The sequence below is a fragment of the Amblyraja radiata genome, chromosome 17, assembly GCF_010909765.2.
Source record: "Amblyraja radiata isolate CabotCenter1 chromosome 17, sAmbRad1.1.pri, whole genome shotgun sequence".
Lineage (NCBI taxonomy): Eukaryota > Metazoa > Chordata > Chondrichthyes > Rajiformes > Rajidae > Amblyraja > Amblyraja radiata.
In genome coordinates, this window is record NC_045972.1 from 45,881,240 (window position 1) to 45,894,525 (window position 13,286).

At 43.6% G+C, this 13,286-nt stretch overlaps 1 protein-coding gene across 9 annotated transcripts in view; it reads left to right on the top strand.

Moving 5' to 3' along the window:
- znf423 (zinc finger protein 423) overlaps positions 1 to 13,286 on the top strand; it is a 360,940-nt gene that overhangs the window by 26,669 nt on the left and 320,985 nt on the right. For 4 of the 9 annotated variants that reach the window (XM_033036375.1, XM_033036372.1, XM_033036374.1 and 1 more), the window contains one exon: positions 3,236 to 3,295. The exons of the other annotated variants lie outside the window; for them this stretch is intronic. In XM_033036375.1, coding sequence (XP_032892266.1) covers positions 3,236 to 3,295 — 60 coding nt within the window. The remainder of the gene's footprint in view (positions 1 to 3,235; positions 3,296 to 13,286) is intronic. 9 annotated transcript variants of the gene reach the window in all.

The window sequence follows — 13,286 nt, forward strand, 5'->3', positions numbered from 1 at the left end:
CATTAATTTTGAGCGCTTGTATTTTTGCTCTCGGTAAGTTTTGGTAATGTAGAGGTCCAAATTGTGTGGCTGGGAAAGCAGCCACTATTTTACCAATTACTTTTGCTACCAATCTGATGGATGGTTTTCTGATGTCAATGAGGTTATTGCAAGCCTCTATTAAATCTCTAGCCTTTCCATTAGGTAGTGTCACCATCATGTGAACTGAGTCAATGGTGAATCCCAAATAGTCCATAGTGGTGGACGGCATTAGTTTAGATTTAACTGGATGGATGATAAATCCCAGTTTTTCAAATAGCTGTTTTGTGGCTGTTACAGTCTGTATGGCCAATTCCAAAGTTTTGCCCACAATGAGTATGTCATCTAAATATGCCATAACCATGTGTTTACGTTTCTGTAGAAATGCTAGGGCTGGTCTAAAAATTTTTGTGAACAGCCTGGGGGCTGATGATAGCCCATTTGGCAGTGCTTTATACTGCCAAAGTTGTCCCATCCAGTTGAATTTTAAGTAACATCTGTGGTCACCTCGTATAGGCACTGTATAGTAAGCATCTTTTAAATCGATGCTGGCCATGAAGTAACCTTTGGAAATTAATTGTTTAGCAGTAACAAAGGTTTCCATTTTAAAGTGAATATATTGTACAAATGTATTCAATTTTGTTAGATCGATGATGATGCGACAACCACCATCTTTTTTGATTTTGGTAAAAATATTGGACACGAATTCTAATGGTTCGTGTTGAGTTATCTCAATTACACCTTGGACTGTAGAGCCGCTCCAGTTCAGCTTGTGCTTCTGATTTTTCTTTATCAGAGAGCACGAACACTCGGTTCAGTATATGTTGAACTGGAGGGCTGTACTTGTGTATAAACTCTATTGTATATCCTTGGATACTGCTTAAGATGTAAGTATCGGTTGTTAATATGCTCCATGCATTCAAAACCCAGTGTAGTCTCCCCCCCCCCAACCTCCATGCTCTCCATATTTTTTAGGGAACCAGACCCACCTACCTCCATTGTTACCAGTGGCAGGTTTACTTCTTTTTGTAGTTTTTCCGCTGTTGCTGTTGCGCTGGTGTCTGGTTTTTCGGTTTGGTTGGCGTTGGGGTTCCCCGCATCTTCCAAGAAGGCCGGCCTGGGCCATGGCCTAAAAAAGACTGATGTTTGAAATACCGTGCCTTCGAGCTTTCACCAGTTCTGCTGGTGGGTGCGTAGGGATGCTGTCTTTGGCTGTAGTGGGTTTTTGATGGTGTTCCTTTTATTAATCCCAAGGTTTTGGCTTCCTCATCGAGCTCTTTTACCTGCTTCGATAGGTTGCCTCCGAACAAAAGTATGGGTGGTTTCGTGGTCCCAGGTTTGCACAGTCCCGTGAATTTTGGGTTCAGTGTGGGTTGAATGGCACTTTTCCTGATGTTATTTATTTCATGCTGGGTGTTGCAGAATAGTGCCAGTGCATCTTGTTGATCCTGGGACATGTTCCTGTCGTCCACTGTACGGGCAAATGCTGTTATCCCTGCGGTCAGTACTTTCAGTACTTTTTGCAATTTTACATCCATGCTCCTGACTCCTGTTCCAATGTGTTTCCATATACAGTTGTTAACTATTGGAACGTTCAGAGATATGCAATTGCCCGGTGCCAGGTGTCTTCCTGTGGTGTCCAGTACAGCCTGCTCTTGTAACTGGTTTAGAGACATGTAGTCTATACTGGCAGCAAGCTTTGGCTCCAGATTTTGTCCAGTCTGTTCCGGCTGTATAAAATTAACCACCATGTCCAGTAAGTTCTCTTTTTCCTGCACCCCATGCACACTTGTCTTTTCTTCTGCGGACCCCTCTTCCAGGTCAGCCCAGCACTGACCCGCAGTGCTCCCCTCCGATGAGGGCACTGTGCAGCCCTTGAAAAGGTACTGCTGTGGGTTTACCATAGGGCCCACAGTGACCCGACTCCATCTCCCGGAGTCTGTCACGTTGGAGCAAATGCTCCATACACCGCTCAATTCGGGTCCAGCGCTCTCGGTCGCTGGCCGCCCGCAGTGGTTCAAAGTCGGACTCCTCTGAGTCCACGACCTTGTTAGTTTTGTGTCTAGCCTTGCCGCCCTGCCGCTTGAATTAGGCCGGTGCGGAGGCGACATCGGGCACAGCTGATCCCACTACGGGTGATCCAAGTGCCGTTAGCTGCTGTTTCTGGCTTCCCGCTACTCCGCGGTCCTCCCTCACCAGCTTTGTCGCAGCCCTTGTCTTCTTTGTTTTCTCCATTTTCCTACCTGTGGTTGGAAATGGGAACAAAAAAGACCGCAGAGTAAACGCTTACCTGCAATTAGCGGCTTTTAAACTGCCGCCGCGGGGGAACGTCCTTCCACCGCGTCTGACGTTTCGCAATGCGTGTAGCGATATGACACGCATGCGTCCTGGCGGGGTTCTTCACGTAGTCACTCACGTGACTCCGAAGTAAAATCATGCAATAATTCTATCAATTTTGAAAGCCTGTGACTATTGGTTGTATTTTGGAATAGACTATTAAATGTTTCAATTTCCACCTAAAACTTCCAAAAAACCATTGTAGGATTTGGTTTTTCTGGTATTACATGTAGCAATATGAATGCAAGATAGGAATACGTTCTGATTTTCGTTTTTTTTTTAAATGAAAGTAAATTGACTGTGCTTTTCAGTTTGTATATTGTATTCTAAAATAGTGCCTCAGAAATAATACAAGCATCAGTTTATCCCAGAGAACAAGGTTCTTCCATTTGTTATTCTGGTGACCACTTATAATCTATTGATCACGATTTTACAGCTTAGTTTGATTGTCTGTAAGTGACAGAACTGTTACTGAAACTTGAATAATAGTGACAATCAAAATGAGCAAGATTTTAATGTTACAGTAAAATTCCTTGGTGTAAATTATTTAAGGCTCTTTCATCTTGAAGGAGATTATTTTGATTGTGTAGTGGCAATATCCCTTCAGACCAGCTCTGAAGTCTGAAGCCAGCCATTGACTGCTTTTAATGTCATAAAAATGAACTGCAGATGTTGGTTTATACCAAAGGTAGACACAAAGTGCTGCAGTAACTAAACAACATCTCTGGAGAAAATGGATAGGTGATGTTTCGGGTCTGGACCCTTCTTCAGACTGATTGTGGGGCGGGGAAACGGACAATTGAGATTGGGAGGGTGGGGATAAAAACTACAGCAAATCAGGGCCAGCAATAGTAACTACTTTTAACCTGTTTGTCTACAGGAGATCTGTGCACGTGGGTCTTATCTGAAGACACTTGCAGGATTCTTGATACTATTTTAGGTGAGATTAGCTAAATTAGGAGATGTCAAGTATTAAACTTTCTGTCCTGGTACAGCAAATGAATAGTAAATGTGTTTTTTTGGACATCTTTATTCTACTTTTAATATTGAATTTCCATTTCTATTTATCTGTCATTAATCTCTAATGTGTGAGACTTTTTCCCCCTTAAGGGGAGTTTTTTGTTTAAATTATCATTTTATATTTGAAAATTGCTTCAATTGCACTGTTTGATGTTTGAAATGACGTGCAGGATGCACCCATTTTTGAGAACTTTAGTCCCGTTTTGATTTAAGTAACAAGTTTCTTGTTTGTAATATGAAATTATTGCTCATAAGTTCTAGGAGCAGAATTAGGCCACTCAGCCCATCAAGTCGACTCCGTCGTTTAATCATGGCCTATCTATCTTTCCCTCCTAACCCCATTCTCCTGCCTTCGCACCGACCCTTAGACACGCGTACTAGAGTCATAGCGTGATACAGCGTGGAAACGGGCCCTTTAGCCCGACTTGTCCTGGCTACACTAATCCCACCTGCCTGCGTTTGGTCTATATCCCTCCAAACTTGTCCTATCCATGTACCTGTCTAACTGTTTCTTAAATGTTGGGATAGCCCCAGCCTCAACCACCTCCTCTAGCAGCTTGCTCCATACACCCACAACCTTTTGTATGAAAAAGTTACCCCTCGGATTCCGATTAAATCTTTTCCCCTTCATCTTAAACCTATGTCCTCTGGTCCTCGATTCATCTACTCTGGACAAGACACTCTGCATCTACCTGATCTATTCTTCTAATGATTTAATACATGTGGAAACACAAATTGTTGGAAAGAATGAGGCTTCAAAATTATCATCCACATGTCATGTGCACGAGGTTCATTTAAAGAGTAAATAATATAACAAAGGATCACACCCCATGCACTTGTCAAAGGAATGGGCTCTTTTAATAAGACTGCATGCAAATACTGGATTTTATGGCATAAATGATAGACTGTAAATGTTAAGGTTGTGCTAACAGTTATTTTTAAATTAGATATAAATGTTTCTTGATCTTTATGCACTGGGTAGATCTTGTGAATGTTGGTTTAGTTTAGAGATTTAGCATGGAAACGGGCCCTTCGGCCACCGAGTCCGCGCTGACCAGCGATTCCCTCACACTACCATCATCCTCCACACACTAGGGGCAATTTACAATTTTACCAAGCCAATTAGCCTACAAACCAGTACGCCTTTGGAGTGTGGGAGGAAAATCTGCACAGGTCACGGGGAGAATGTACAAACTCCATGCAGACAGCAACTGTAGTCAGGAATGAACCCGGGACTCTGGCGCTGTAAGGCACAAACTCTACCGCTGCGCCCAATTATTTCCATTTTATTTTCCGAATCTCTTTTTTTAATTCCTGTCTTGTATTTTTCTTTGATACACTTCAGTTCTTACACACTGGTTTGGTCGTTTTGATCAGACGTTGTGGCTTTTTATTCTCACTGACTGCTGATGGAAATCCTCAGTTATAACATAAACCTTTTATTACTCCGGAGAAAAGATATCAAGGTCACTGACCACTAACATATCGCAACAGGCAGAAATAATTTGATGCAGCATTTCCATTAAAAGGCACCAGCGATAAAATGACCTTTTCTGTTTATGGTCTTAATACCTTTTTTGTGAATTGGAAACATGTAATTTCGATGTTGTACATCCGGGGCGGTCACGGTGGTGCAGCGGTAGAGTTGCTGCGTTGCAGCACTTACAGCGCCAGAGACCCCGGTTCGATCCCGACTACAGGTGCTGTCTGCATGGAGTTTGTACGTTCATCCTGTGACTGCAAAGGTTTTCTCTGAAATCTTCGGTTTCAGGTTTCTAGGTTAATTGTTTTGGTATAAATGTAAATTGTCCGTACTGTATTTAGGATAGTGTTAATGTGCCGGGATCGCTGGTCGGTGGGGACCCGGTGGGACGAAGGGCCTGTTCCACGCTGTATCTCTAAACTAAACTAAACTAATCTTTATGTACAATGCTAAATAAAGGTTTGTCTTGGGTCTGGCACTTGAAATTAACCATTAATATCCATTTTTTAGAGGCTATTATTGGTACAAAGCTGTGTGGGAGGAGTTTAATCCAGGGGAAAATACTTCTTTTGATTTGCCTTTTTTTGTAGTTTTTTTTAAAAGTTAATCTGATTGTACAGACGTGTTTCATTCAAATGGAATCTTTAATGTTTTTTTATAAAATGTTTTAAAATAAAAAATATTTTTGTATTTCAATAGTTTGAAATTGATTTAATATATTCATTGACACTAACATTATGTGATACAGCATAACATCAGTACACGTTTCATATTAGTTAACTGTTAGAGTAGAGTTGTTCCATTAATTTTTCTCATAGACTTGAACTCAATTGTATAGCATTTCGGATTTGTAGAGTCATTTAAATGTCTGATTTTTAAAACAGTATCAGTTTGAATAATTGCTTTGCCATGTTTCCCCTTTGTAAATGTAACTGAGCAATGAGTTTGTCATGTGAAAAATGTGAAAATGCACAGTCTTTGCTGGAGCAGGGTATCTAATGTGTGTCTTATTCGTCAGGTTTGACTTTGTACGTTTTCATTTTTAACCTTTTATGGGTTAAGTTGCAGAAGGTGTCCGTTGAAACGGGGCATCTGTGTCCTGACTGAAGGATCAATCAGGTAGATGGATTGAGAAATAAACGGCATGCACTCAGAGGCAAGTGTACATTTAGAGAAGGTGAGCTCAATGTCAGATCAGACGCTGAGAGGTAAAATGAGCTTCAGTGAAGTTTAGAAAAAAAACATGTTTAAGAAAAAGTATTAAAAATAAATGTGGAAAAAACTTTAACTGTGGTGGGGAATTCTAGATCTTATTCCTTTCCCTGAAGCTGCTGTGTAAAATAACAGCATTATTATTATCCTCTTTGTTGCTTTTAGACCAACATCTAACCCAATGTAAACCCTTATGGTCATGTCACTACGTATCTCTCGTCTCCATATGTGCAAGGTACTTTTTTATTTCAGTTCAGTTTAGTTTATTGTCACGTGTTCTGAGGTACAGTGAAAAGCTTTTGTTGCGTGCTATTCAGTCCAATACTTAGCAAGTATTCAGCTTGCTATTAGTTTCTTTCCAAAGGCGGTGTCAAATTTCATTCATAGCAAATGAGTTGTAGGTTCATAAGTGATGGGAGAATAATTAGGCCATTGGGCCCATCAAGCCTACTCTGACGTTCAATCATGGCTGATCTATCTTTCCCTCTCAACCCCATTCTCCTGCCTTCGCCCCATAACCCCTGGCACCCGTACGTATCAAGAATCTACCAATCTCCGCCGTAAAAATATCCATTGACTTGGCCTCCACAGCCTTCTGTGGCAAAATGGCATGTCTTTCCAAACTTATGATAGCTTAATTATTTTGCCCCTGTCTTTATTCTGTTAATATCTTAATTGTTTCATTAGCTCTTTGCATTTGTTTACTGTACAATGTAAATTTTGTCTTAAATCAGCCGTAATTGCTAGATGACGCATCTGATGCATCAAAAGAGCAAAGAAATTAGTGTGGAAGCATCAGATAGTGATAGAATTAGAAATTAGTTTAGTTTATTGTCACGTGTACCGATGTACAGTGAAAAGCTTTTTTTGTTGCGTGCTATCCAGTCAGTGGAAAGACTATACATGATTAAGATGCTGGAAATTCTTGATTTCAGAATGTAAGCGTTCAGCTGCCGTAGGCATTTTAGAACTGGCATTTTGCCAAGGAAACATAACGGATAAGTCTCTGTATTTACTTTCTCTCATGTCATTGTTCAAAGTCTAAACACTTTTAAATGAACATGGAAGTAATAATTTCAATTGAATAACCTGCAATTAAAAAACATTTTTTTTGCAATGTCCAAGTTCCAATTGGATGATTATTTTGACGATTTCCTTTGGTCTTTTATTATTTATTCCCTAAATTATCAATTTGACTCCGTCTTTAGCTTCCTGTTTAAACAAAAACACAAAACAGGTTTATTATCTTTCAACCAAGTAACATACAGCATTTGGCTTAAGCATTGTTTCAGCAACTTCAGATCTTGGCTGCCTCTGACATTTTCTTACAGTCTGCCTTTTGACCTGAGGGAGGTTTCTAATGTTGGGGAAGTGTTGTTGTGGACCTTGGAACCTCGCATAGAACATAGATTGGCTTTTTACCAGACTGCTGACCCACGTTAACTATTTTCTCTGATGAGCCTCCTTCGCTATTTGTAATTTTTATTGCTTTAGTTGGCCATTTCCACTGTCTTTGTTCTTTGAATTGCATAATTTCCCATAATTTCCAGTTATTCTAACTTTTTCATTTAGTTTTGTTATGTCCTATCAAAGATTGTTTCCTCTTAGAGTCGTAAACTCGTACAGCATGGAAACGGGCCGTTCGGCCCAACTCATCCATGCAGACCAAGGTGCCCTAGCAAAGCTAGTCTCATTTGGCCACATCCATCTGAACATTTCCTATCCACGTACCTGTCTAAGTATTTTAAATGCTGTTATAGTACCTGCCTCAAGTACCTCCTCTGGCTGGACAATTCGCATGCCCACCATCCACTGAGTGGAAAAAAATTGCTCCTCAGTTTCCTGTTAAATCATTCCCCTCGCACCTTAAACTTATATCTTTATGGTATTTGATTCCCCTATCCTGGGCATTCACTCTATCTATTTCCCTTATGACTTTATGCACCTCTATAAGATCACCCTGCAGCCTCCTGTGCTCCAAGGAATGAAGTCCTAGCCTTCCCAACCTCTTCCTATAGCTCAGGTCCTCAAGTCCTGGTCACATCCTCGTAATTATTCTCTGCACTCTTTCCAGCATAGCTCATAAGTTCGAGGAGCAGAATTAGGCTATTTGGTCCATCACGTCAACTCCGCCATTCAATCATGGCTGATCTATCTTTCTCTCTAATCCCCATTCTCCTGCCTTCCCCCCCATAACCCCTGACACCCTTTGTTCCAATCTTCCATTTTAGATAAGTGACATACATCTTAAATGTTGATTTTCCTTTTCCCCACTTTGTTAATTATATATTTGATATGTATAATTATACAAACAATTTTTTGCAAATATTTTACATATTAAAACAGCTCTAAAGAATAAGGAGTAAGCCATTTAGAGTGGAGACGAGGAAACACTTTTTCTCACTGAGAGTGGTGAGTCTGTGGAATTCTCTGCCTCAGATGGCGGTGGAGGCCGGTTCTCTGGATGCTTTCAAGAGAGAGCTAGATAGGGCTCATAAAAATAGCAGAGTCAGGGGATATGGGGAGACGGCAGGAACGGGGTACTGATTGGGGATGATCAGCCATGATCACATTGAATGGCGGTGCTGGCTCGAAGTGCCGAACGGCCTACTCCTGCACCTATTGTCTGTTGTCTATTGTCTATCATTTAATTAAATAGAATATTGAGCATCAGGCAGGTATAACATAGTTGAGATAGACACAAAATGCTGGAGTAACTCAGCGGGACGGGCAGCATCTCTGGATAGAAGAAATTGGTGACGTTTTGGGTCAAGACCCTTCTTCAGGCTCAGTCTGAAGAAGGGTCTCGACCCGAAACGTCACCCATTCCTTCTCTCCAGAGATGCTGCCTGTCCCGCTGAGTTACTCCAGCATTTTGTATGTAGGATTCAAAAGAGTGAGTTTATCTTCGGTGTAAAGCAGCATCTGCAGTTCCTTCCTACACTGAACATAGTCGAGAGTGGCCAATTAGGAATATGGACATCCCTCGTGTAGTGGTATTGTCAACATAAACTTCCTCTTGCAGTAAAAGCTCCAGTTATTTAGCAGAAGCACAATGAAGCATGAACATCATTCTGCTCCTCATTACGTTTGTTATACGTGTTTGCAAGGATCAGTGTTTCGCAAAAAGAGATGCTGGGAGCACAATTTGCCAGCGAGTCGCAAGAAGCATGGTATGTTTACTTTCAGCTATCTCCGCTTCTTGTGCATATATTTGCTTAGGCCGTTTATACTAATTGCAAGTGTTCTTTTTGGGTGTGTTTTCATTCCAAGTCAAAGGGATGATTTTTCCGGCATTGTGCGACTTCTGTCATGGAATTGTTCGTGCTGGGAGCACATATTGCAGGGAGCACCACTGTGGTTTCAAAATGTGATCCCGGTGGGCAAAGGCCTGTGTTGGGAATATACATGTGGAAAACCAGCCCGGTAGAATCAGAGTGTTGTGAATTAGAGTGACATGATCCGGCACGTTATTGTTTTGAAACATCCATTTTTCATAACCAGATGTTTGCATCCTCTGAGGAAGCTACAGATACATTTCTGCATCTTGCTAGTTCGAGCCGTTTTCTTAGTGAGGCCTGATTACGATACATACGGAATGCTGTAGAGGGTTGCAGCAGTCAATTAATTTGGGGGGACTGAAAGTAGTACACCAATTCTGGTGACTTTCCCAAATTAGCAACCGGATAGGAGTTTGGTGCACAGAAGCGCAGATGTTGGCATCTGGAGCAAAATAAAATGAGAGCAGCTAGAAGAACTCAGCGAGTCAGGCAGTATCTGTGGAGGGAAATGGGCAGTCTGTGTTTTTGGTCAACATCCTTCATCCAATTAGACACAAAAAGCTGGAGTGACTCAACGGGACAGGCAGCATCTCTGGAAGAGGAATGGGTGATGTTTCAAGTCGAGACCCTTCTTCAGGCTGAGAGTCGGGAGAGAGAGACTAGAGAAGGGTAAGGTGTGAAAACAACAGATCAAAGCAGATGAAAAGGAAGTTTTATTGTTAGCTGGGGGGAAGGTGACATGGAGGCATACATTCTAAAATTAATCAGAAGCACAGTGAACTTGGGAGAAGGACTGAGAGAGTGATATCATCCAACAGGCTGTACAGTTTGCAGTCTTTTCCAATGGAAGGAACAGGAATCACTTCAACTGAATACCCTGTGTGACTGCATGGGGCTGTTTCTTGAAGTGGCGGCGCGGCTCTGGCTGCAGCGGCTCACCGGCAGTCCTGTTTGTTTTGTGTTTTTTGTGTTGTTTATTTCGTTTTTGGTTAGTCTAGTTTTGGTTTTTAGTTTGTGTTTGGGGGGGGGGGGTTGAAACGGGGCTTGCTGTCTCTCCCTGCGGGGGAATGCGACTTTTTTGTCGTATTCCCCTTCTCTGCCTCCGTCTGCGCTGAGGCCTAATGGCGGAGCTGGCGACCTCGAGGCTCAGGAGGCAGAGCCCGCCAGGACTCGCTCCCGTGAGGGCGGCCCGGCTCGGGGCTGGAACAGTGCTTCCGTGAGGGGCTGTGACGCTCCCGGGATGGCGGCCTGGCCCGAGGAAGGAACGGTGCTCCCGTCGGAGTGGCCGAGCTCGGGGAGGTACGGCGTTCCCAGCCCGAGGGAGGAGCGGCGCCCATGTCGGGGCGGCCCAGCCCGAGGGAGGAGCGGCGCCCATGTCGGGGCGGCCCAGCCCGAGGGAGGTACGGCGCCCATGTCGGGGCGGCCCAGCCCGAGGGAGGTACGGCGCCCATGTCGGGGCGGCCCAGCCCGAGGGAGGTACGGCGCCCATGTCGGGGCGGCCCAGCCCGAGGGAGGTACGGCGCCCATGTCGGGGGCGGCCCAGCCCGAGGCTGAAGACGGCACGATACTCACGTGAGGGTGGCTGGGACGGTGTTCTGGCGGTGGTGGCCTGAGTCCGGGGTTTGGCCGCGGGCCAGCGGCTGCGTCAGCAGGACTGGTGGGCAGCAGCTTCGACCACCCCGGGGCGCGGTGATTGAGCCGCGGGACAGTTTTTAACATCGCCCGGTGGGGGATCGCCTCAGCGCAGAGGGAGAAGAGGAGGGAAGAGACTGCAGACCTAAAGACTTTTGCCTCCATCACAGTGAGGAGATGCTGGGTGGACTTACTGTGGTGGATGTTAATATGTGTTTATTGTTGTTTTATATTGTATTGTATTGTATGTATGACTGCTGCAATTTCGTTCAGACTTCGGTCTGAATGACAATAAAGGCTATCTAATCTAAGATACTCCACGTTTCATTGGAAGGCTACGGATCTACACCTCATCTTCTGATGAGGCACATTTTAGCCTTACAGCCTTCGAGCTGCCTCCTTGCTGGGAATGTCCAACTTTGAATGATCAGCATTTTTATTTTAACTCTAATGTTTCACTCCTTTACATTCCTCTGGTAATTTCAAATAATTCTGAATTAATGTCTCCATCGGATTGACCTTTTGTTGCCCATTACCATGACCTTTCCTCTTGCCCTAGAGCTCTTAATCTCATGTCAGCACACTCTTAATGCTAATCTGCCCACCACCCCAGTTCTCTCCATATCCCCCCCCCCCCCCAACCACTGTATTTCTCTCTACATTTAACTAGTCCAGTATTGACAAAAGGTTCTTGATCTGAAACATTCATTTGTTTGTTTTCTTTCAACAGAGATGTTACCTAATCCATTTAGTTTCACCAAAATGTTCAGTTTATATGTAAAATGTCTAGCATCTACCGTAGCTTGCTTTGTTTTAGTCTTAGAACATAGAACAGTACAGAACAAGAGCAGGCTCTTCAGCCCACAGTGATTGTGCCGGACATGATGCCAAGACCTTCTCCTATCTACCTGCGCACAATCCATATCCCTCCATTCCCTGTATATCCATGTGTCTAGCCAAAAGACTCTTAAACGCCACTTTCGTAACTGCCTTGAGCACCACCCCTGGCAGCGCGTTCCAAGCACTCGCCACCCTCTGTGTAACTAAAAATCTCCTTGCCATGCAATCTTGATCTTGCTTTGGTTTTTAAGCCACCACACGTGTACGCTTTTTTGGAGAGATCACTGACTAATGAGAAGGAATAGATGAATCCTATTGTTTAATGCTTTTTACCTACATTTTGAATGCAATTGGTGGCGATGTACCACAGGTCTAAATAACGAGACTCATGACAGAACCAGCAGGAAGTTTGTGCATCTTGTAATTGATCACTCTGACACGCTGTTTATTTTCTCCATAGCCGCTGAAAGTGCCCGATGGCCTGCTCATTTTGCAGCCTGCCTTCAAGTTTAATTTAGTTTTGAGATACAGTATGGATATGGGCCCTTTGGCCCACCGAATCCACACCGGCCATCGATCACTCATTGGTACCAGTTCTACGTTATCTCACTTTTTCATCCACTCCCCCTACGTATTAGGCGCAATTATATGAAGGCACGTTAACCTACAAACCCGCACGTCTTTGGGATGTGGAAGGAAAGTGGAGCACCCGGAGGAAACCCAGGCAGTCACTGGGAGAACCGGGCGATACTGTGGCGCAGCGGTAGAGTTGCCGCCTTACAGTGCTTGCAGCGCCGGAGACCCGGGTTCGATCCCGACTATGGGTGCTGTCTGTATGGAGTTTGTACGTTCTCCCCATGACTGCATAGGTTTTGTCTGAGATCTTCGGTTTCCTCCCACACCTACAGGTATGTAGGTTAATTGGCTTGGTGCACGTATAAATTGTTCCTAGTGTGTGTGTCGGATAGTGTTAATGTGCAGCGATCACTGGCTGGTGCGGACTCCGTGGGCCGAAGGGCCTGTTTCCATGCTGCATCTCTAAACTGACTAAACTAAATGTGCAAACTCCACACGCAGGCTGAGGTCAGGATTGAAACTGTGTCTCTGGAGCTGTGAATTCTACCAGCTGCAAAATAAAAGTCTTTTGTTGGTTGGCTGATCTTTCTCCCAAAGAATGTTCCCTTAATATTGGGGTCCAAAAAGTATCTTATCTAGTGTGAAGAGCTGGTATCGAGGTGACTTCTTGGATGGGATGTGGCATTCAGAAGTTCCTAATATTGCCAGTGTTGGAAGCAGATGAAATCTGGATCTCGTTGGTAGGTTGGAATTCAGCCAAGTAGTAGCTTTCCACTTCATCCCTTCAGAGTTGATATCGAGTAGTCTTTTGAGAAATGAGTGAAAGATACTTTGAAATAGATCATGCATTGATCAAACTAGTCCACGTATACTTTCAAATTGATGGA